Below are 25,401 nucleotides of genomic sequence, written 5' to 3' on the forward strand. Positions count from 1 at the left end.
CGAGCAATGGCCTCAATCCTTCACACGAACCCCTGTCCACTGCCTCTATTACCCCGCCGGGCGCTTATGCTCTTTAAAAATAAGGTCTACGCACCCAGAGCACCGAACCTGTCCCTCTGTTCAAGTGAGGAAATATCGCAGGAATTGTTAACCGGCTCGGAACAGCCCCGGTGTGCAAATCCCGGTTTCACGGGGCCGGCGGGGAAAGGAGTCGAGCCCCCGAGTCGGGCAGAGCCTTTGCCCGGCCGGCAGCCGCGGCCACTCGGGTTCTTCCCGACCTCGAACGAAGTTTTCCCTCTTCCCAGGGCAGGGCTCGCGCTTCACCTCCCACCGCACACCACCCCAATGGTGCGAATAACTATATTTATTTATTTATTAAGCTCTAGCCCGGCCATGCCCGTCCAGCTCACGCTTCCAGCTCACGCAGTTTTCATGCGAGAGCGTCGGAAGTGGCGGGGAACGAGCCGACGGGCGAGCTCCCTTCCAGGGCTCGCTGGCAGGCCGAGGTGGTGCCGCCTTTCCCGGCACACACCCGCCTCACCCGGGGCGCTGGGGGCTGCGGAGGAAGGGGCACTCACCCTCGGGGTGTCCCCATCCCTCCGAAGCCGCGACAAACAGCGCGCCGAGGCGAGGCGGGGCTCTCCGCCCGCAGCCCGTGGTTTGTGTCAGTAAATCACATTACGAAGCAAAGTGCAAGGGTAGTTAACTTTATCTTCTGTTAATGTAAACAAATAAGCATTCAGTTCCTTGATCTTTATTTAAATCTGGCGTTGTTTATCAGTGTCATCCTATGAAGATTAATTAGATACCTTTATTCACAATTTGGCGTCTGACACCCCATTTTAGGAATGCATTATAATCACAAGGTGTTAATTGGGGCCAGCCAGGCACTTACGTTTCTATTAAACAGTGTGAGGAGTTTTCACAAGTATTAAGTTCTTTTTTCACCGTGCGGTGCAAAAATATACAGCTTTTAATAACAGCGCGGCGGAATCCTGCTGTGTAATCGCTGTTTGCAGGGGTCCTTGTGCAGAGGGAGAGCTGACAGCACACCCACTTGCTCCACTTGCCAGCGCGCAGGCAGAGCCCGAGCCTCGCCCCGGGAGGTGATGCGCCGATCGAAATCTCCTCGGACACCCGCCGCGCCCTGCTCCGGAGGAGGGAGAGCCCCTGCCGGGCCCCCCGGCAGCGTTACCTCCACCGGGGACTGCCCCGGCCTGAGCCCTGGGTTTATTTTGTTTGCAGCCGGGAATCGTTAACAGCTTAATCCCATTACTGCCTGCATATCCTCAGGAAAGGTCCCGCTGCCGCGGGAGCCGGGATTCAATCGCTCCGCCAGGAGCTTTCCCCGTAGATAAGCGAGCAGGGGAATTTCTTGCCTTGTTCCGGGAAACGGAGGGGGTGAGAAGGGGGCGGCGGGCGGAGGCAGCTCCGGGGAGAGTTCACGATTCACACTGCCCGTGCCGAGCTCGCACTTCGCCTGCTGCTGCGGCGGCGAGACAGGACGAAACCTCGTGGTGTTTTGCAGCGAGCTGGGGGCTCCGAGCTAGTGCAGAAGATGCACAGGGGAACGGTGACTAAGCAACAGCCAAGGGCCTTCAAAAAAAATAATAAAAAGGAAAAAAACCCGACACAGAGATTGCAGCAGATAAAGTAGGAGCGTAGCAAAAGGATGGTTAGAGACAATTGACACCCCTCCCCCCCTTGTGCTCCCTCCTCCCCCTCTGGAACACCCAACAGAGGCAAAAACGAGGCACAGCCATCTCTTCTTAACCCTGGCACCACCATTATTTATTAAAAATTATTACTATGTACATAGAAAAAAAACAAACCAGAAACAAGTTTATTGGGAGGGGAAAAGTTTGTGGGCCAGTTTAAAATGGCTGAAAGTAGAGGCAAGAAGAATGGGTAAAGTTACATCACTTCCAGTTTCATACAGGGCAGCTGAAAAAGTCACTTAACATACACATAAACAAATTTTCCTTTGCAATGCTTCATAGGATAAGTTTGATTAACCAAAAAAATGCTTTTTGAACTTCAAAACACCCCCAGACATCCTTCCAACTGAACAGCTATAGGTCAACTATTTATACATTATTCCACAATATTCTACAGTGTACCTAGACAAAACACAACTGTACACTTTGTTTTTGGCCACCTCAATAAAGGTTAGGCTTTTGGGATGGAAGCAGGTTTTTTAAAATGCAAGCTCTAAGCTAAGAAAAGTCAGATTTGGTCATTGTAATCCCATCATTGGCAACAAGACCTTCAAATTAAAATCCTGCCTGGCAAGCAGGCTTTCTTTTGGCATTTTCTGCCAAAAATAGCTGTTAGCTGAGCAATATCCAACGCAGCCAACTGTGTTGTGGATGGGGTTGAAGGAACCTGCTCAATCTAAAGCAGAACATAGCATTTGTGCAGCTCCCTGCAACCCAGTTCCCTTCTATCAAGCTGGGAAGAAAATTAAATTTGGGATCCCACCCCTTCTTTCCTTGCTCAGGAGTGCATAGATTTGACCAGGCCTCTGAGCCAACCCAAACTGTACACTTTAGTGTCTCCAATATATATGGCATATGATAAAAGGTCTAGGGGTCCTGTTTACAGCTTCTGCATATAGCTCATTCTAAACAAGGGGAAGAATGCTCCCATGCTTTGCTCTTTCCCTACTTTATTACCTGCAACAGTCAAAAAGCTTTGGCACGTTCTTTAGAATTGCACACAACAATTCAAGGTGGAAGGCAAGAGTCTTTTTGGCAATTGTAATGCAAAAAAAACCCAAGGCCACCCTGAAAAAAAAATAGCCAATTGGAATAAAAAGATGCTTTAAGAACTACTATAAAAGGCATAGTAGCCCATGCCTTTTGAAGTGTCTTTGCTATAGTCCTCAGCATTAATGTCCTCACATTTCATCGTCGGGGAATTTTCATTGCTGGAAGTGCTAGGGGAAAGCCGTCTTCTCTTGCAAGCACCAGTGTAGACCCCAGAATCATTTGAATCTAGAGACTTTATAGAGGGTGGAGTCTCTATCCAGGACGAGCCAATTTCTTCTTTCACCTTGTCCTTGGAAAGCTGGTCTTCAGTGAACCCCGGAGGACTGGTTCTTGAGGTCCAAGTTAGTCCTGATGTCATTTTCCGCTGGTAAGAGCCCCTGCTCCCCCAGCCTGTCATGGATGGAAACGTCGGGTCGGGGTAGTATCCCAGCGCGTGGGATGTCTGAAGGGGGAGGGATTTAATGCCATAAGGGAGCAAGGTGCTGTGAGAATACTCCGTCTCGTAGGAGTTCATGTCCAGTTTGTTGGCACTGGGCTGCTGCACAGGCGTCACAAACCAGCGCTGAGGAGGGCTGGCCACCTCCTCGTTCTGCTGCGGGGACAGCAGGCCGTTCGTCTGCGGGACGGTTCTCTCTCCGTTGTAAAACCTGGCTGGAGGCAGGTTGTTGACAAACTGCTCCTGGAAGAACGGCTGCACGCTGTATCGGGCGCCAGGGACGATCTGGTGGGATCTAGTAGAATCCGTGGGAGATGGAGTTAATCTGTCATTTTCTGAAGCTGTGTACATGCTACAACATAAAAGAGAAATACTGAGTGTTTTTATTTACAATTCCGGTATGACAGTAAGACAACACAAGAAACAAGAACAAAATTCTAGTTATTAATTGGAATAACATTTAATTGGATGGCTATTTATTTTAATCTGATTTAGTAAGCTTTTTCCTTCGACCAGTGTAAGTTTTCTAGCTTCAATTGTACTATCACTTGTAGCAGTAATAGAAAGTGACTATTCGGCAAGACTTCTGCTGACAATTTAAAGGTGTCCATTTTGTGGAGATGCTGCTAAATCAGCAGGGTTTTGCCAGCACAAGTTTCCTACCAAAATTCAGAAGCCTGCAGAAGGGCTGGTGATCAAGGCAATACACTATTCAGACATTTTAGCACTGGCAAAATTGCCAGTAGACGTGTTACTGCTGCTGAATAACTGAATTAGTGTCTAAACAAAAACTCATGCACAGACTTTTCAAGCAAGAATCAAGCCTCCTAGACAGACAGCTGCAAAAGAAGACAGAGGTGTACTTACGAGTCATAGTTGTCTCTGAAGCCTTTCGCAAAAGGGTTATGATCAATTTTGAGCTGCGTAATCTAAAAGTGAAAGCAGAATATATGAGATGAGATGCTGAACCCACAAGGCAATTTTATTCTTAATTGCAAATTTTATACATTTATGCTTACATCAGTGTTTTGATATGCTGTAACTGCTATGAACTGCGTTTCAGGGAAAATAAATGTTTGAGTCTTTGAGGAATCATTCAGATCTTCAACACCATCTTCAGTCACTTCCACAATGTGAAGCCGGGGCTGGTACTTGTGTAGGGACTGAAGTACAATCATCTAAAAGAAAACATGAAAGACAACATTTTTAGAAAAATTGCATCCAACATTAAAAGACCTATCTTACAGCATGAAACTTTCTTCCTGTGAATTGTAATCTCACGATTTAAAAATGGAGCACTTTTAACTGTTATCAGGAGGTGATTCACAGCTTGCAGTTGTGTTTCACTAAGGGCCCTCAGCTACACTCCCACTTTTTGAGCAACTCCAGGGATCAATATATTGTCTGAAACAAAAGAAACTCACACATCAGATTCCAACATTTGCAACTATTCATACAGAGAAACTAAGAAAACAAGATCCATGACCTAGTTCAAGAAGGGAACAAGTCACAAGCACAGTGATCTAGCGGCTCGATTAAATGCTGTAAAAGCCCCAAATTGCCAGGGCTCCCCCACTGAGCCACCAAGAGCCCCTCAAGCCTCCCTCCCACTCCGTACCTGTGCGTTGTTGTTGTTGGCACCTTTATTATTCGTTAGCTTCAGCTTCCCGAAAGAAATCTCCTGCCTCATCCAGTGAGCCCCGGTGTTGGGCGACTCGGGGTGAACGTAGACCTTGTTGCCTGAAAAGGATGAGGCAGTGAAACGCCGGCCGGGCTAGGGGCTTTGTTCTACTGCCCGCGCAGCCCCTCGGCTCCCCGATAGCCACCCTCCCACCTCCCCCACCCAACCTCGCACGCCGCGGCGCAAAAACAGTCGCAACACGACCTTGAAAGCGTAGCTCGTCCCTCGGCAGGATGCCGGGTGTGGGGAAGACCCTGAAGGGGGTGGGGAGGGCGGGTGGACGAAGCGAGAACCCTTTCCGAGAAACCGACCGGCGGGAAAGGGGGAGAGGAGATCCCGGGAAGCTGCACCTACCTTGCATGTTGTTGTCGGCTTTGCCGCAGGTCACCCACTTGCCCCCCTGGAAACGCCAGTGGTTGGGATCCGCCAGCACCACCTCCACGAAAACATTGTAGTGGGCCGTGGGGTTGAGTCCAGTGATGTTGAAGCTCAGGAAGGGAAACATTCTCCTAAAGAAAGGAGGACAACCACAAGTCATGCTGAGGCAGGCCGGGGAAGGGGGCTCGGGCACCGGCGGATGCTGTAGGCGGCCATGGGGTGCCTCGTCCGTCCCGCCACCAAATAGACCACGAAAGCACACGACGAGCCCCAGCCAACCCCCGCCTTATCTCCCAGCAACCATGTGTGGGGAAACTGGGGAGTCGCTACTTGTGGAAAGCATCCCGGGGCACCACCGCCAGGGAGAGCGAGCACCTTCTTTGCGGGGGAGCGGGCAGGAGCCGCCCAACATGGAGCGTCCCCGGAGTGACCTCCCCTAGATCCCTCCCCATCCCCAACCACACCGCTTCCCTCCATTTCCACCATCCCCTGCGCCCACTTACCGGCCCTGTTTGGTGATGATCATCTCCGTCTGGTGCCGGTGGAACTTGAGCCAGAGGGGCCGGTTGCAGAGGAAGACCTGAGCCCGTAGTCCCGGGCCGGCGGCCGGCACCCCCAGCGCCCCGAGCCCGCCGCAGGAACCCGACGCCGGCGGGTAGGGGCCGTAGAGGGGTCCGCCGGCCGTCGCCTGCCCGTACTGGTACCCTCCGCCGCCTCCGAACTGCGCCCGGCCGCCGGGAGGGCACACGGCGCCCGCGAAGCCGCCCGGGGACAGGACGGAGCCGTAGGGATAGCGCGGCCCGCCGGGCGGCTGGTAGACGGCGCCGTGTTGCGCTGCCGGCGGGTACGGGAACAGGGCGCAGGGGCCACCCAGCTCGGCCGCGGGCGGCCCGGGGGACTGCAGGTAGTAGCGCTCGGGGCTCAGGCTGTCCATGGAGTAGCGGGCGGCGGCGGCTGGCGGCAGCTCTTCGTCTCCGCATGGGGTGGCCTTGCGGCCGTCCGGTTTGGGAGCGGCGAAGGACGGCTCGACCGCCTCCGCCTCGCTCAGAATGGCGGGGGCCGCGCCAAACTTCTTGGGCATCTTATCCAAGTCGAGGCGCGACGGCGATCCCGGACCGGGCGGCCCGCGGGAGCCGCCAGCAGCGCCCGTCCCGGCTCCCGCTCCGGCGGCGCCGCCGCGCCCGCCGCCCTCCAGCGGGTAGAAGGGGGCGCCCGGCAGTGCCCCCGCCGCCGTCAGCAGCGGCTCGCCCAGCTGCATCCTCGATGGGCCTTGCGCTGGAACTCCACTCAATCCTGTGCCGACCTCGACCCGCGCAGCGCTGCGCTCCGCGAGGCCTCCGCCCAGGCGATTTATAGCAGCGCGCCGGGCTCCTCGGGCAGTCGGGGAGGGGCTTGCGCCGGGCTGCCTCATCGGCGCCCTCCATCCCCGCCGGCCCATTGGCTGGGCGGCGTGACACTAATTTAATTAGACAGCTACTAATTGGAACAAGTCACCTGTGACTTTGGTGTGCGCCCCGTCCCCTTCCATGGCCCCCCTTCCCGCAGCCGGTCACCCGAGGGGCTCTGGCCCGCTCCGTGCCCCCACGTCGCTCGGAGTGAGGGAAACTCCCTCCTCACCCCACGGCGGCCGCTTCCCCTCTTCCAAAAAAAGACGTTTTACTGAGGTGGCACGGTCCTCCCGCGGAAGGGAGAATCCCCGGCGCTGAGCGAGAGATGAGGACGAAATGGGAAGGTTTAGCGGGGAAAGCCGGCACTCGCCAGGTGGGGAGGGCGGCGATCAACCGGGCCGCTGAGACGGGGCGGGTGACAGTGACCGCCGCAATCTCTCCGCCGGCCTCCTGGCCGTTCAGACAACTCGGCTTGTGTCTCTGCAGAGCCCAACAGCCTCCTTCCTCCCTCTCCGCTCCCTGGGCAGCATCCTTATCATGGGGTTAACACGTTTCACCTTATCAAGGATGTCTCTGTGGGAAGCGGCGGGGTCGGTTCGCAATTCCAGTTTTCAGGAACTCGGCAATCGGTTTCGCGCAACCCGCGTTCCCCTTCAGCATCTCCCACCGGGAGGGCAGATTTTTAATTGAGGCGGGTGACAGATCTGTTAGGCGCTTTCTCTCAGTACAAATCCCCGAGCCTTTAGCCCGAAAACGGGAAGGAAACAGAGTTTGGGAAGGGGTGATTTGGTGGAGCGGGCAGAGTCTGCGTTAACAATTTGCAGCTACAAATCCGCAGCCTCTCGCCCTCTGCCCGCCGCCGGCCAGCTCGCAGGGAGCGCTGCAGACACCTGCCTCCACCTCACGGCTGAATTTTAAACCAGACCGGCTGAGCAGCCAGGATTTCGTTGCCTGACAGAAGGATGCGGCCGGGCTGGAGCAGCCGAGCTCTGCCGCCCGCCTCGCCGCCTCGGCCCGCTGGCTCCCCTCTCCCGCCGGGCCGCGCCGCATCGGGTCAACTCACATAAATGGCGAAAAGCTGACCGCGGCGGCCGAGAGCCGGGGCCGTGGCGCTGCCGGAGCCCCGCCGGGACGCAAATCCTGCTCAAACCGGGCGCTGGCTGGTGAGGGCAGCAGGGCACGCCCGGTGGTGCCCGCCGGGGACGGGCACAGGCACGGGGGTCTCAGAGGTCGGGCAGGACTCAACCCGCACCCCCTGTGGGAGCCGAGAGACTAGGAACTGGCCCCTGCTGTGCCCACCTCCGGCTAAAGCCACACAGGCACAGTCGTGGCTGGACCAGGCTGCTCACAGCCGGCACTGAAGCACTAGCCCCAGCCCTAACCACACGTTCTCTCCTGGATAACATTTGCCTCAGTTTTTGCGTGGATCTCGTTCGGCCGAAGATGACAACAAAAAAATGTGTCGGAGAAGCCCGACGCTCCGGTACGAAGCGGACCGGTCGCTGGAGCCGCGGGGTGCGGAGCAGAGCAGAACCCGGGCGAGCTGCCCTGCTTTGAAAGCAGAGCAAGCCGAGGAGAATCCTGCCGGGTTCCGCCGAGGCCGAGCCGCTACGCCCCTTGCCGCGGCCGCCGAGCCCCGGTGCGGTTCTCGGCCGGGCTGACCCCAGCCCGGGGCTCCGCTCCGGCAGCCCGCTCCCTCGGGCTCTGCTCTCCCGGGCTACGGCAGCGATGGAACGACATTTTACGAAACTACTACGTAGATTTTAAGGGAGTTAATTTTAAGGTCTTATAAACTGAAATGATCAAATTATTTCAAACATTCTCTCGGGTGTCACGTAGTTCAAGGCTACCGCGTCTTTTTTTCCCCCCAAAACTCAGTTAATCTCGTGTTCATCAGAGCAAGGACGACAAGCTTTCGATGCTGTTTGTTTCCTGCGGATTGCACCGCACAGGGGGGCAGAAAAACTGTGTCTGTCCCGGGAAAGGGAGACCCTTCCGTTTTGGTTCGAAATTCGCGTGGGGTGAAGCTCTGCCTAACGAACGAAGGATAGTACGAAGTCTTCCCGGACTTGGTGTTATTTTGAGCTCAGCTCGGGAGAACAGCATCCTGGCTTCTATCCCTGCCTCCTACTCCGCAGCTCCCGCCGAGCAGGGGCCCTGGAGGCGGTGCGGGGGTGGCCGGGGTCGGGGTTGCCCCCTCGGGAGCTCCGTCGAACCAAACTGCCCAGAGACCTTCAGCGGTGCTGCGGCCATGCGGGAGGGAGCCCCTGTAACTCGGGGGCTTCTCCATCCACTCTCTACGCGGAGGGAAGAGATGTAATTCGCCGCCTCGCTCGTCCCGCAAATTAAAGTTACCACAGTCACCTAGCAAATTCTTGGTATCCAGTATTTGTCATTCCTGTCGCCTGCAAATCTACCCTCCCTGGGAGTCAAGGGAGCAAGCGGGGGATTGGCCCCCCGGCCCCCTAAAAGCCGTCTCCGTCCTTACTCCCCGCCCCTTCGGGCTCTGGCCGGGAATATCACCATACCAAGTTACGGGATGTTTCAGTGCTGTGGGACAGGAGACTTCTGAATGGGTCCCGCAGCCCTTTAGACGATATCTTAAAGATAACACTACAGAAACACCAGAGTCTGGTGAAGCAGAAAGGACCGTGCTAGGTTTGTGAATCTACTGAAATAACCTCCAAACCACAAAAAACATGTTGAAAGACAATGTAGATCTTTGAAGGGTTACAGATTATCTTGTTTTGTTGGGCTTTATCTGAATATACTCATGGGGTTTATTCAAATAAGGAGCATCTCTGGCTCTAAAAAGCTGTTCCAGAAGAGCTTATTTTCTGCAGCCCAAGTTACAGCAGAGGCATACTGGACTGAAATATTTAATCCATTGCTTTCAGGTTGGGATTGAGCCGTTTCCTCTTTCATCAGAGGTCAGCATATTGGAAAACAGCCCCTGCTTCAACAAATTACTTGGACTCCTGGGACGAAAAACGTTCAGCTGAAGTACCCTGCTTAGGAGGGCCTCACAGGAGAAATTTGGAACAATAAAATCTATCAGGCTGTTCCACACTTACATATGTGTGTATGTACATATGGAAATCCACATACCACCATTTATAGCCATATGTGACCTTTATCCTTATAAATATGGTATGGATACCTACACACACCCGCTGGATCTATGTGGACACCTTAAAATTTTGGTTAGATGACCTGTCACACTATTTCATTGCTGTATCCTTTCCTGAAGTTCTGCTGCTGCCATGGCAGAAATGACAGGTATTTTCTGAATTCTACATCTGAATAGTTTCAGGGAGGTAATTTTTTCTTTGTTTGATTTTGGTTAAAAACTATCTGTAAGTTTCTGGATATCAATTTGCTCTTCAATTTCCTAGCATCTGGTTTCCAAAGGGCTTTAACACTTTCACCTTTCTGTCTATCTTGTGCTGAGATTTTGCAGATTTTTTATCCTATTTTCCAGAAATTCCTTCTGTTGGGTAATTTTTTCCCCCTTGAATTTATACACAGGGTACCAGGCTGGGCAAATGAAGGACAACACTTTTAAATGAGACTTCCACTCTTTCATCATGGTTCAAAGTAATTTTTAAAATTACAAAAGCTGGGATTTTTGAGAGGTGGCCAGTCAAATATAAGTTTTCCCTTCAAGAATTCCCTTTTAAAGTCTTGATATCTTTCTTTTCACAGCTGTTGGGTGCTTATAGCACTCGGAAAAATCAAGAAGGTATTAATACGCCTGTGCAAAGCTTGGCATTTCAGCTTGTCCCTGAACTTCAGGGGCTGTTTTTATAAAGAAGCCAGCTACACCCTTTCAGTGCCCAGGGACTTTCATCTGTCACATGCAGTCAATGGCCATCTCTTTCATGGGAATGTTAGGAGACCAGATTAGCTGAAAATGCTCTTTATTTTCTGATGAAAACAAGTCCTGCTATAGCCACCAAAAAAAAAAAAAAAAAAAAAAAAAAATCCATTTTAGTTTATGCCAAGAGGGATTTTCAGTGTACAAACATATACAGTCCTGAAGATACAAGTGTAGCTTAAAATCTACTCTGAGGCTGGGAAAACTTGAACCCAAAAGGGTTAAAAAATAGAGTCAATTCTTGTTGAAACATATGTATATATATATATGGACTTTAAATAGCGGAAATCAATAGCCCAACAACACCAAAGAACTGTTCTCTTTAATACTGACCAGGAAAGGTGTCACATTAACAGCAATTTTACCTTTTGGTAATGATTCAATTTATCTGTCACTTTCTTTAGAAAGGCAGCATACAGACATACAAATTTAAAAAACATGGCCATATGTAGGCATAAATCCCATAATAAGTTCAGGGTTAATTTATAAAAATGAGAAAGTACAGCATAGCCCTTTCCAGCCAAGGTACATGAAACAGAAAGAGCAGACAGGAGTCAATGAATCAGGACCTGAAAGAAAATGTTAGTATTTGAAAATAAAGTGGTATTCAAAGCAACTTCATTTGTCACTTCCTTTCTCCTCCTTCAAAGAAAAATAACACCTAAAAATTCTTTAGCTGTGATTTTAAATTAAATGGAAACGCAATTTTTAGTAAAAAATATTCAAGGTCTGATCCAAATTGGTAGAATATGGCAGTGTATGGACAGACTAAGTTAAACACATTCAATGCTGGAAGTGAATTCTTGGCAATGGCTAGTTTTTGTAATTATGACCACACAACAACTTTTTGTTGTTTGGCCTATGGTATCTTATTGGCTAAAGAAAGAAAAAGAAAGTGTGTTTGAGAAAGTAAGTCTTTGTAAAGTGAATACCTTTGTCGCTTTGACAAATATTTAGGAAATCTATAGCAAGGGAGATGGGAAAAGTATTAAGTTGTCATTAGCTTTCAGGTGACTTTTCTTGCTCCAAATGGAATTGATCAAACTTTGTGAAAGAAAGAGACTGAAATTAGGATCACAAACACATTTCATATTTTTAATGTGGCTCATGGCTTGGGCAGGTACACACTGTGTTGGGTGAAAAACCATCTAGATGGCCAGGCCCAGAGAGTGGTGGTGATCTGATCTCCATCCAGTTGGTGGCCAGTCACAAAAGGTGTTCCCCAAGGATCAGTGTTGGGACCAGTTCTGTTTAATACCCTTACTGATGATCTGAACATAGGGATTGAGTGCAGTCTCAGCCAATTCATGGACAACACCAAGTTGGGCAGGAGGGTTGTTCTGCTGGAGGGTAGAGAGGCTCCACAGAGGGATCTGAACAGGCTGGATCGATTGTCCAAGGCAAATTGTGTGAGGATCAACAAGGTTTTCACCTTGTTGATCCTCACACAATTTGCCTTGGACAAGGACCCTTTGCTGGGTCCTGTACTTGGGTCACAAGAACCTCATTCAACACAGCAGGCTGGGGGAGGAGTGGCTGGAAAGATGGAAAGGGACCCAGGGGAAAAGGACCTGAAGGTGCTGGTCAACATGAAGTTGGCCAGCAGTGTTCCCAATTGGCCAGTGGCATCTTGGCTTGTATCAGAAAGAGTGTGGCCAGCAGGATCAGGGCAGTGATTGTCCCTCTGCTCAGCACTGATGAGAACACACCTAAAATCCTGTGTTCAATTTTGGGACCCTCACTGCAAAAAAGACGTTGAAGAGCTGGAGTGTGTTCAGAGAAGGACAACAAAGCTAGTGAAGGCTCTGGAGCAAAATGTATGCAGAGCATCTGAGGGAGATGGGGAAAAAGGACGTCTCTCAGAGAGAGATCTTACTACTCTCTACAAATGGCTGGAAGGAGGTTGTAACAAGGTGGGGGTCAAGCTCTTCTCTTAGGTAACAAGTGATAGGATGAAATGGTCTCAAGTTGTATTTAGATTGGATATTAGGAAGAATTTTTTCATTAAAAGAGTTGTCAAGTGTTGGAACAGGCTGCTCAGGAAAGTGATCCATCATCCCTGGAGTGGCTTAGACAACGTATAGATGTGGCACTTGGGGACATGGTTTAGTGGCTGACTTGGCAGTGCTGGGCTGGCAGTTGGACTTCATGATCTTAGAGGTCTTTTCCAATCTAAATAATTCTATGATTATTTATGCAAAAGGATCTCCAAACAGCTCTTCTTAAATGCTTGCTTTTTCACTCTCCAGTAAGTTTAGTAAGGGATGCCTAGCACCTTTTTTCTGGTTTTAAAGCAACATCATTTAATCACGTATAGATCTGTGCCCATAACCATCCTGTCAGTCACACAATAGAGACGTGAGAACATAACAAGATCCATATCATGGGTGTGACAGCTGCAGATCTGGGCATTTGATATTATTTGTATTTACAGATCTGTTACAGACAGCTTTAAAGAGCTAATTTTGGCTTGCTTCTCCTGCTTTGTACGAGAAATGACTATTTAAAAAGCCTGGATTCAACAATCACAGCAAATAATATTAGCAGCTCAAATCCAGTAGAAAAATGTTATGCTTTTTTATTCTCTCACTCTAAAAAGTACAATTTCATCATGTAAAGGCCCCGATAAACTTCATGCTGCTTGGGGCTTATGATGTCAGAGCTGTGAAATATTTCCTGCTGATAACATAATAGCTGAGAAATATGAGTTTTGGAAGCTTTGGGGCTTTGTTTGCTCTCTGTGCATTTGGTATGAGGTGTACAGTGGGAAAACAATTAACTCTAGGGGCTGAAAAAGCGAGTAGCAGTGGGCTACCATGTAATTGCAGAAACAATGAGGAATTTCACCTGGTATTATTTGTGACAGCAATCAAACAGCAAGGCCTAGCAGGGAACCACATATTAAATAACTGCGGTGACGGGTGAGTGTGCTATAAAAATAAGTAGAAAGCAGAACGGGGACGACATATGTACTCTCTGGGAAGGTGAGAAGATAGCTGTAGGGTTCCCCTCCCAGGGAGGGCTCGGGTTTGCTAGCTGCCCGCCCCGGTTCCCATCAGCATCCCACCGCTACCGGGGGCGGGATGGAGCCGGCATCGTCCCTTGCAGCCGGTCCGCATCTTTTCTCGGGGTGACCGGGGTGGGGGGGACCCCAACGGAGGAGGGACCGCCGGGGGACCGTACCCGAAGGTGTCCCCGCAAGCGGGCGGGGCCCGTGGGGGAGCCCGCGGGGCAACTCCAGCCCCGCACCGCTGTCCCCGGGCTCTCCCCGGCTGCCAGGGCCGGCAGCAGCCACCCAGCCGGGGCGGGGCGGGCCGTGGGTGGCGGGGAGCGATCCCGGCAGGCAGCTTCAGCCTGGGGCTGGGGTGTGTGGCGTGGGGCGGGGGGGTGGAGGGAGGGGGAAATATGCTGGCCTCCACCTCTGTCCCCGCTCTTTTAACCATTTGCGAAACATCGCTGCCAATCTTCTGACCTGCGGAGCGACGGGGCACACCTCGCCCCCCGCAGCTGCTGCGGGGAGTCCCGGCAGGACCTGCTGCCGCCCCGCGAGTGAGCCCTGGCGGGCAGGCGGCCGGGGCGGGCTTGACATCCCCATCCCCATCCGCATCCCCATCCCCATCCGCATCCCCATCCGCATCCCCATCCGCATCCCCATCCCCATCCGCATCCCCATCCCCATCCCCATCCGCATCCCCATCCCCATCCCCATCCGCATCCCCATCCCCATCCCCATCCCCATCCCCACTACCCGCGCGAGATCCGGCTGGCGATCCGGCCGGATTAACGCCGGGCGCTTTGAAATCCCGGTGCCGCAGTGATCCCAGGTCGGGGTGCTTAGGGCTCCCCTTTCAGTTGTTAATTCCCACTAAGCGTTTGTAAGTACCTGAGCTCACAGACCTCTGCGCCTTCAAAACAAGCGCATGCACGCAAATAGCTCCAAAATTACCCATCTGGGTACCGGCAAGACCAAAGGCAAAAGCGAGCGGAGTCGTTAGAAAATAATTGAAGCAAATGGGCACTTTCTTTGCCACGTGAATTTCAGCAGGGAATCCCGATGGCAGGAGCGGCAGTTTCAAAGGTGTCCACACCTGCGGAGCCTGAGTCCGCCGGAGCGCAGAGCCCGGGGGGTCGAGGGGAGGGGGGCGGGGTTGGCCCCCCGCTCTGCTTAAATGGCCCGAAAGAAAAGAAAAAAAAGAAGCCATCAAAACAACTCCCATCAGAAAAACAAAAAACATTAGCTAAGAAGGAAACGGCTGAGGACGTCCCGGTGAGATACCTCCTCACTCCGGGCAGGAGAGTTTCTACCATTGCCATCGGTCCTGCAGAATTGCCGTCCTCCGTTTTGTTTGTTTAGCAGCTGAGATTTAGAATATACACAGCAAAAGGAATTATCTTCCATTATGAAGAAATAAAAAAGATGTGACCTACATATTCACCCCCGAATCCCCGCAAGAAGCCCCACACCCCTTGCAACAGAAGCACCACAATTTGCTTTTTGGTGACACAAGAGCAATGTGAAGTGAGTGATCCCTGCACCACTTCTCTCCAAATAAGTTCAGCGTGAAGTCTGAGCACTGAGTTTTCTAGCACTGTGTGATTCCTAGCACATTAGTGGGGAAAATTTTTAGCTTGAAGAATTTGAGTTGTACAGATGAGAACAGACAAATGAGCAACATCACAGAAGAACGTTAAAACATATCACAAATGCATATTCTTTCCATGTTGGTTTTTTGTCTGTTTTTCTGGATTTTGTTTGTTTCATATTTACTATTTTTCCTTTTTCCACTATTCACATCTCAGGCAGTTACTCGTTCTCCTGTTGCCCACAGCCGTGGATTGAAGGGGGCAGAAGAGGATGCAATCAATATGAAAAGGACCTAAGTTAAAATACAGTCCCCTTAAGTATTATGATCTTTTAAAAGGTAGCAAGGAACTTAGTGTGAGCAGTCAGACCCTGATGTCCACAGGGTGCTGAGGCCTTGGTAAACACAACGCTATCATAGCAACATTTCTGCCTACTTTACACATAATTCAGCCCTAATCAGGCTAAAGTCCCACCTTCCAATTTCCCTTATAGGGTTTGACAGCTCTGGAACAATAGGGGGGGTAAAATACAGAGCCTCTGGATGATGATGGAAAACAGGATGTACTCTTCCATCCTGTGGATGTCTTCCTAAGGCTGTACTCCTGCTGCCTGCAGGATGGATGTCCTGGATTCCTGAGAGGAATGCCTGCCTCTGCTGCTCCTCCAGATCTCTTTCCAGTCTTTTCTCCTAAATGACACGTGAGGGTGAGTCAGAGATAAGCAGTCGGCCTGTGAGGTATCGCAGCAGGGCAAAGGACATGCTTTTCCTTTGGGGCTTTTCACCCGCGGGGCAGATGGCAGCCACCAGCTGAGCAGAGCTCGGCCCTCTCCTCCTCCAGTCACCTACCCTAGGAAAAAAGAGTGGGATGCCACAGGGTCACAGTCTGTGCTGTGGCAACAGGAGCAGTCAGGACAGGGAGCAGTGACTGGGAAGTGGCAGAGCCAGACCCAGAGGAACTTTGCAGAGCAGGGTAGGCTGTGTTGTATTTGCATTTGAGCCATTGATCAGATTGGGATACTGGTGTGCTCCTGTCAGACAAGTGCTCTTAGTATCCTGCCTTGGCCATTCATTTCATCACTTCTCTACATGGGGTGCAGTAGGTGGGAGGTTCTAAGGGATGGATTGTTACTTCATTGCCTATCTCTGAATGCTAACAACTCTGGGGAATATCTGATGAAAAGTGGGTGTTGGGAGGCCATGAGTAGAATAAATATAGTTAAAAATCCACTTTTGAATAAAATAATAAAAAAATCCTGCTGAAAACGTGGAAAACCATTCCACCAGGTAGCCATTACACAGGTTAAAAAAAACCCAAAAAACAACAGAGCAAAGCAAGCCTGTGTTTCCATCTGTTAGCAGAACAGCTCTGGAAGTAATTGTCCATTTTGTTTCACCTTTCTCCTCCTGAGGTTTTGGGTCTTGCCTGTCACATTTCACATCGACCAGACCTCACTGAGGTGCTGTGGAGTGGGTGGTGCTCCCCAGGGCAGGACCCACATGGGAAGCAGCACCAGCTGGGGGGACACCAGTGGGGACCACTGTGAGATGCTGTCCCTGTTCGCTGAGCACTCTGCCGGTCCCTGGGGCTCCCCGATTCTGGAGAAAGTGGCCAATTATTTTTCTGTCTGAAAGAGTCTGTGATGTGGCAGAGAGTGACAGCTCCGAGGGAGAAAACACCTCTTCATTAAAAAGTGCTGCTAAGCACACTGAATATCCAGATCCCAGCACCCAGTTGCACAAAGGTTAGGATGGGAGCCAAGAAATTATGCGTTTTCACAGATATTTTTGTACACACACACACATACATATATGTGTGCAACAAACATGCAGACACACACATACACACAAATATCTACGGGCTCTCTTTTAACACAGGGTGGACAAAATCCTTTAAGCTCCTATTGAGACAAAACTCCTGCAAATGTCCAGTTTTACTATCAGTTTTGATGTGCTAGGAATCACCTAGGAAAACACCCCAATTAAGTCGGTTACCAAATGCAAAAAGAGACTCAGCTTCACGGAAAAAAATGGTTGAGGGAGACATTAAACAGAACAGAGAAAGCAATAATCTGTGTCTTGTACACCTCTCTTTGAGAGGCCACTGAGACAGATGGCCAGACTGCTAAATCGTGTAGCTTCCATTTTATTTAATTTCATTTTGGCGATTTAATGATTGCAGGAATTAATTTTAATAGACGAGAAAGTATTTCTAAAAAAAGATACAAAACACGTATGAATCATGTGACAATGCAGAATTTGGTTTCCTGGTGAGGCACATGGTGTAGAAGAGAACCACTGATACCAAAGAAAGATGAAAATGGAAGCTGCATTTTGCGATATGATTTTTAACAGCCTTCTTTTTCTTTTCCTTCAGACATTCTGAAAGGCTGAGAAGAAGGAATGCTAAGGAAAAGGCGGGAGAAAAAGTGGTGACATCCATGGCTACAGCAAGTCAGCAAGGCAAAAGTCATAATTTCCACCATGGCCTTGTGGAAGAGCTCAGGCATCAATATGAACAGAAGCAGCCCTCAGCCTTAACCCAACACCTCATGGCCCAGCAGCTTTCCTTAGCCCAGGTCCCTGACTGCCTGCATTCATGCACTGAGCTGCCTGGGCTCAGCAGGCTGCTGCCTCTCTCCCCAGTTACAAGCCTGACTCTCCCTTAGCCTACCCCAGGAGGGTGCCCTAAGTGGGATGCTCAGAGCATCACACCAAGGTTGCTTTGCAGATGAGCCCTGCAACCTCTTGTTCACATGTTTCAGTGAAGCAGGAAACAGAGTGAGGGCAGGGCAGTAAGTCACCCTCTGGTTATGGCTATCCATTTTTTGCAGGGGGACATACTAAGATAAACCACCTCCAGTTCCATCAGAACTGGGAGAATATTCCAGCTGAACTGTAATCCAGGGGTGCAGTGATAAATAAAGAAGGGGATAGATTCATGTATTTGTTGTTCAGAGCTGGACACTGAGAAAGGTAGAAATCCTGTGCTGACAAAACAGTTAAACCTCTGTGACTTCGACTATGCTGCTACTTACTGACTTGTCAGAATCGCTAAACACAACATTTTTCTAACCTCTCCTGCAGTTTTATTTAGAGATCTCCCCATCCCTGCATCCTCTCACCTGACCATATAACACAATGCCTTCCTCAGCATCCTAAAGAAGGAATATGCAGCAAGGCACAAATGCTTGAAATATGGGAAATACCTTATTTTCATAAACAATTTACAGAACATAGGCGCTTGTTTTCAATAAAGATTTTAAGCTGCAATCTCTTATTTTCAGTAGAACTTTAAATCCTGCAACAGTGCATCTTTGTTCTCCTGTTGCAATGCAGAACTGCTGGGATTGATTCTGTGATATTCATATTTGATTGTTCAGTATTTTAAATGTGTGCAAACCATAATACTACACTGCTTTTCCATGCTTAGCATATTCATCGCCTTATCTTCCTCTCAACTTCTTGATTTGCATGCAAGAAATTTGTGTTAGAGAGAAAGCAATCTGCAAGCCAGTAAAATCCTGTCCCATGGGGGGAAGGAGTCAAAGTTGCTCAGGTGAAGAATACAATGTTTGTACAAGAACATGATCCTGCATCACCTAAAAGGCCCAAGGTCCAAGTTCAGTGTGTCAGTAGTGAATAACTATCACAAGAAGCGGTGAAAAGACTCTGGTTGCAGTTTCACCAGGGATTTGCTTTACTGACAGAAGCAGACCATGAAGCCTCCAGTTCCCTGGCAGCTGCCTGCCTACTCCTATCGTGGCTCAGGTCTCTGACCCTCAGTCTGTATGAACATTTGGAAGGTTGGGCTGTAAATCAAGCTTTGAGGGTAATTCTACTTAATAATTATCTCCTCCCAAAAAAGTATGATTTTAACCTTGACTTTTTCATTTGTCATCAGTGCAATCTTACCAACAGCTGCATGATCACAATGGAGGCAGCAAGCAGCATTCCAGGAACAAACCCAAAACTGGAGGGTAGAAACTTCCTCCGTTGGTTTTGCAGGCATCCCTGGGTTTCGTTGAACTCTCCCTGGCAGATGAGCAGGGTCAGGTTGGATGGGTTGTTGCCTGCTGCCTGCTTTCAGCACCCAGGGCTGGGGCTCTGTGCTCAGCAGGGGTAGATCCATGCACTGCTTGCATGCCTGTGGTGCTCATATGAGCCAGCTTAGGTTCAGGCGTGTGGTCACATTTCTGTCAAATTGGTCCACTCACCCAAAGGAGCTTTAGCCCTCTGCAGGTAACTTGGTTCAGGGTAAAGGCTGCTGGTGCAGAGTCAACCTGTTGCCATGTTTTGAAGAAATCAGAGCCCAGGCATGAGTTTACTGACCAACTACCTGAGGCCCATGGCCACAGCCTTTCTGATTTAGTACTAAGAATCTTAAACCCAGATTTGTTGAACCATGGTCTGATGGGCTTGCAACTCCATAGCCATAGCATAAGGCACATGGAGGTAAATGACAATTTTCTTGAAAGTGTTTCACCCTGGACTCTGGCAGTCTGGCAGCTGGTCTGGCTACAGTACATCTGTATTTATGGCAGGGGCTGGGGTAGTAACACTGTCAGACTTCCCAGCTCCAAGCAGGGCAGCAGCTAGAGAGTTAAAGCAGCCAGCACTGGTTTCTCTCTCCAGATTTGATCTCAAACACCCAGGACAGAGGCAATTACACCTCTCTGAAACGGCTCTCCACTGCCTGCCTTCCTCTATATTCCCTTGCATAAAACCCAGAGTCAAAAATCTGCTAGTGCAGAATAGTAATAGGCAGTGGCAGATCACGCCTAGTTGCACTTTCTATCTCTCTCACCAAAGTGTAATCTAGTGGTATCTGATATGGCTAAGAGCTAAAATGATGATTTACTATGCTTGGTTAGCATAAAGCAGCTCAGGCTGCTGCAGGTTCACAGCATTTTGCTTTGGGGCATGCCCTTTTCATCACTCCTATTCCCAGCTGTGGTTTGGTCAGGTAGGCTGGTCCAGCCATTGGTGGGATCTTCTTGTCAGCCAGAAACCTAAATCAGTGCTTAAAACCCATGCTCATATCCCAGATCCCCATGTGGTTGTTCTAGGGGTCATGTATGCTGCAGGGGCCAGAACCCACTGCAGAGGGGCAAGGTGACCCCATGAACCCCTGTGACCACTAAAGCATACTGCAACCACAGCCTTGCAGACTTCTGTAGCTGGGCTTCGTGCCCATTACCCGAGTAAAGGCTTTGCTAGACTTGTCTTTGAATTTGCTCCCCATTACCCAACCTCTCCTTCCAAATGAGTATGAGTCTGCCTAAGACTTCTTATTTCTCTGCAAAGATGCAGACTCTTTTACAGTGCTACTCAGATGAAATTTGCCTGTCTCTTTATTCAGCTAGTGACAGGTCTGTGTGAAACTCTTTAACCCAAGGCAGAGCCAGTCTTACTAAGCACCAGTAGCTTTCACCTGATACATCTAAAACATCCCCACAAGCTGAATGAGAAAGGTGTGTTCAGCCAAATATTATCTTCTGTAAAACTGCAAAAGCTTCAGTAACATATACTATTTTTTCAAGAATATGTTGCAGTTTCCACAGAAAATACTTAAAGGTCTGTGAATTAATAGATGTGTTCAACTCTGCTACAGTGAATCCCTGGAAGGCACAGGTGAACAGCCTACACAGGAAAGAAGGCCATGGTGTTGTCTATTAAATCCTGATTGAATACTTGACTTCTGATATAATAGAAGTTGCAAATAGTTATGAAAAACAAGACATGAAAATGATGTTTGTAACAGGAAGAACTAAAAAATGCTTAGCATACCACTACAAAAATTGAATTAAACAAAAAGATTATATAAAAGCATTAGGTATAGCCAGACTGCTGTTAAGGCAGTCTGCTTCAGAGCATACACAGGGGCATTTGAATTGTGACAGCTGAAAAAAAATTTCACAATTACATCAACTTTTCAGGCTGAACTGTTACTATCATTCACAGGAAAATAAACCAGAGACTAAATGAAAAAAAAAAAAAAAAATAGAGGGTTCTCCTTCATCATATTTCTTAATAGCAACGAGAACAACTCTCCCTGATTGCGACTCACGTGAACTTGTCAGAGATTCACCAGGGTTGAAACATCTCTGCTAAGTTTAGGCACTGTGCTTCTCCACAGAGCCCCATCCCAGCCCCTCCATCCATTTCTGCCTCAGCAGCACCCACCCCCAGCACTCCAGCTTCACCTTTCCTACTTCTGATTTTTCAGTGTGGGCAAGTCATTGCTGTAGGCATCCTTGCTATTGACTCGAGTGGTCTTGTGCCAGCATCAGTCTGTCCCAGAACCCAGGCTCAAACCTACTTCCCACATTCCCAGGAGTGCTCTGGATCTGTGTCCTGCTGTCCTGTGAGCTGCACTGTCCATGTGTCCCTGCTGTAAGGATGGCCAGGGCAGCTGCATGCTGAGAGAGGCCCTAATGTCAGCCCACAGCATGCATTGCCCCATCAGCCTCTCAGCACATCACAGCCAGGGAGCTGGCTAATCTGGTGGTGGTCCATATCCAGCTGGGTTTCCTACAGCCAGCACTGAAGTACTCCAGGGTATACAACCAGCTTTTTATGGTCTCAACCCTTTAAACTTCTGCTGGAGGAAAAAGCAGAGCAGATGGTGCCTGGACTGGGAGCAACTCACCTTTGACGTCTTCTGAAAGCACAGCCTGGCCAAAGGCCACTAGCAGTTCTAAATAACCCGAGCCCTACATCTCTGTCCTTTCCTGCTATTATTCTGGCTCTTGTTGCACCAGCCATATGAGAGGAGTTCGGCCACCAGTGCTGGCACTCTGGAATTAAAAATGCCAGAATTAAAAATGACAAAATTAAAAGTAATGTAATATTAAAAATAAATTATTTTATATTCCGGTGGACAGGTGCAGAAATAGTTGTAGGTTGAGCTTGGCTACCAAAATAATTTATCCTTCTTAACACTGAAATAGGAACAAATCTTACTAAACACTCCTCTTATATGTAAATATGTTTTTCAGAAGTAGTGAAAATTATGGCAGTTGGAATTCAGCATTAAAAAACCCCAAACTCTTGGTCATGTAATTTACTTAGAAGAAAAAATAGTAGAGGTTTTATTATCCTACCTTCTCCTTAACCCCTATAGGCTGCGATATTGTATGTGCAAATTCAGATTAATACTTCTCCCATCTGGATTTCTGCATATTTAAATTGGAGGCTTGGAATAACATTTTCCTCTTTAGAATAAATGCTTGTGAGAAACTACCATGTTTGAAGAGCAATGGGTTGAGTTGTTGACCAGTCTAGTGCTCAACTAAAATAACCAGAGCCAACTCTGAAATTACTTTGTCAAGTTTTTTTAATGTTTAGCCTTCATAGACCAAGGAGAGATTGGTGTCTTTGTAGGCAGGGCACATTAGCTGATAAATGTTTTCCTGCAACTTTGTTAAGACCTTATTTTTACCATAGGCATGACTCCTACCTTGCACTTTTTTCCACCAGTCCCTGTGCAGCTGGGCACTGCCATCTGCCAGCAGCATTACCTCCTGCCTATGGGGCACCCTGTCCCATGGGGAAGCACAGTGGCTGCTGCACTCACTCCTCACTCAGATCTCCTCTGTGGAGCAGGAGGGCACGTGTGGGTGCAAGGGGATGGGTGCCCCTGATGGGAAAACCAAAACCCCAAGAAGAAACCTCCCAAGACACCCAGTGCATCAGTAACTGGGCCAGAGGAGAGCATCACCAGGGCTGGACTGCATCACTCTGTTGATGCCCTACTTGGGAGAGCCAGTAGCTCCACCTGCCCCCTTCACCCTGGCAGATGGGCTGAGCCTGAGTGAGAGCCTGTGAGTTGGCTGCACATGCTCCACACAGCTGCAGAGAGGTGGTAGAGGGAAGTCCTTAAAACCAAAGGCATCAGTAGCCAGCACCAGCCTCTTTCTCTCTGCCCTACTTTTGCCTGTGGCTTCCCCCAGCTCATCCTTCCCTCACAGCAGGGCAGGAATCAGAGAGGAAATTCTGCAATTCCCGAACAGATGCTCTGCCAGAAACCCATGAATGAACAGAAACAGCTGCTCTTCAGCTTCCTCCTTGCTCTCGTGGGTGTGTGAAGGGTCTTCTCTTTGCAGACTGTTTGTCTGAGGGAGGAAGTGTCCCCTGGGCTCTGGCTTCCCCATCCCCATCTCTCTTCTCCTTGGTGCCAGCACAAGGGGCAGGAAGAAATCAGCAAATTTGCCTCAGCTCACTTCGGCTGGCTCAGGGGAGGAAAAGCCTCAGACCTCAATTGGCACAGCTTGAAAGGAAATCCCAGCGCCACCCACCCCCACCCTGCCTGGTCCAGACTCCAATGCCTGTTTCTAAACCCAAAGAGCTCTGCTGCATTAAGCTGTGATGCTTGTCCTAGACTTCAGCTGCTGTGAACCCCCAGTCTGTCCACACAAGGCTAAGGGGAGAGCTGGACTTACTGGGACTGTCCTGAAACATGGACACAAGCAACTAGCTGCTGCTAGTGTGGGTGGTCAGCATGGGATGCAGCGCAGTTTCAGCAGGAGGGTGGGGGAAAATGGTGGGCTGTTTGCTGACATGATCACAGCTTTTTAAAACAAGCTTATGTTGCAAAATCCAAGACATCTCAGATGATGCTTTTCAGCATGCTTCTGGCTGGTGTGGTGGCTCCCAACACTGCAATTCAGAAGGGCTCCACATGAAGCCACCTATGCACCAGAGAGCAGCCAGAAACCCAGGGCACGATGCTGCAACCCTCGGGCCAGAGGTGAAGCTGTGGGTGATGGGCCAGGTGGCAGGATAAACCCCTGAACTTACAAGAACGTTCCCTTCTTCCATCCCCACTTGCAGCAGCCACGCATATTTCACTTGCATGCTGCAGTGTCATTTCTTGCTCTCAGGTAAAGTTTTGACCTGACTGGAACTGATACCAGGTCCTCCCCAACCTGAGCTGGTGCCATCATGCCAGGGGGAATCCAGTCTCACCTCTTCAATGCAGAATCAATCAGATGCTGCATCTATGGATGGCTGCCATTCCTCTGGCTCCCAATGCATCTGGAAAGGCTCCTTCAGCTGTTGCTCACTGGCCAGGCTGTCACGCACCAATGTCACACAGCCCACATGTCCCCATAAGCCATGGGACAGCCACAGTGCAGCAGAACAGCGTGGTGTCATCGTGAGCACAGCAAAGCCTCCAGCAGCTCTCACCCCATGCTTGTCTCAGCCAACAGCTGCACAGCTGCAGTATGCAGAGCCCAAGGTCATGCCTACTTTCATGCAATCAGGAAACAGGAGTATGGACATCATGGACAACAGGAGAGGATGTAGCCTTTTCATAGTGGTATCACTACTTGTAGAACATGTAAGTTCCAGCGTGTTTCTGTACATTACTCAAGTAGCCTTTGTTCCCCAGAAATGAAGCTCCAAGAGAGCTGAAGTTGATGAATTTCTGTCCAAGTGGTGACCCCGTGCCTCCTAAATCTGATGTTTTCCTTTAGAAAATGCTCTTGCTCAAAGAAAAAGACTGTGCTTTATGCAGGACTAAGAAATTCTATGGCTTGTGTTGCAGAGGAGTCAGGTTAGAGGTATTAGGAGGTAATTACCAGTTTAGCCAGCCAAATGCATCAGGTAAGGGCATAATTCTACTGTATGTGCTCAATACTTTGCCAAAGCCAGACCTTGGTGTCCTGCTCACACTTTGCTGTGCAGTCTTACTGCCAAAAGAAGTGTTTGCTGGTTTTCTTGAAATCAGATAGGTCTTTCTGTAGTTAATCAATAATGTCTTGCACTTCTTGAAACATGTGTTATTATCAGCACTCCAGCCCTTCCAGCAGTGTATCCTGTTCCTGTCTCTGATTCACTCTTCCATTTTTGTCAGGGGAAGCTGAGACACCAAATGTTAAGCACTGCAATTATTGAGTACTATTACTTATGGCTGGTTACTGTGCATTGTATTTGGACAAGCCTGAATCCCCAGGGTTAGAGGCACCTTTAAAAAACCCCAAAACAATTCAGCCCATCAATAATTTATCTATACGTTTGTTAATACAATGAAACTTGATCCAAAAGAGCATAGAGTGAAAAGACCATATGTCTTTCAAATTCAAAAGAATTTCCTTTGGACCACACACATAAGTGTCAAAATATTTGATTAAAGGAACTGAGATTCTGCACTTAATTTATTCCTGGCCTACTGCATGTTTCATCACATGCAAATGTTAATTTTTTTTTCCTGGGGACAAAGGAAAAGGTTTTCGCTATGTTGTTCTGTCCACTATCTCTTTTAGCAAATTGGAAAATCAT

The 25,401-nt window shown here is 49.3% G+C and overlaps 1 protein-coding gene across 1 annotated transcript; it reads right to left on the reverse strand.

The window, feature by feature from the left end:
* Positions 1-1,780: 1,780 nt before the first annotated feature.
* EOMES (eomesodermin) lies at positions 1,781-6,722 on the reverse strand. The gene is made up of 6 exons (XM_085051154.1): positions 5,770-6,722; positions 5,243-5,397; positions 4,826-4,947; positions 4,227-4,385; positions 4,075-4,136; positions 1,781-3,559 (listed from the first exon to the last, which is right to left on the reverse strand). The coding sequence occupies exons 1-6, from the start codon at positions 6,702-6,704 to the stop codon at positions 2,824-2,826; spliced, it is 2,169 nt and encodes a 722-aa protein (XP_084907280.1). The 5' UTR covers positions 6,705-6,722; the 3' UTR covers positions 1,781-2,823.
* Positions 6,723-25,401: the final 18,679 nt, after the last annotated feature.

This window comes from Lichenostomus cassidix, chromosome 2, assembly GCF_008360975.1.
Source record: "Lichenostomus cassidix isolate B80296 chromosome 2, HeHo_3.0, whole genome shotgun sequence".
In the NCBI taxonomy this organism is placed as follows: Eukaryota; Metazoa; Chordata; class Aves; order Passeriformes; family Meliphagidae; genus Lichenostomus; species Lichenostomus cassidix.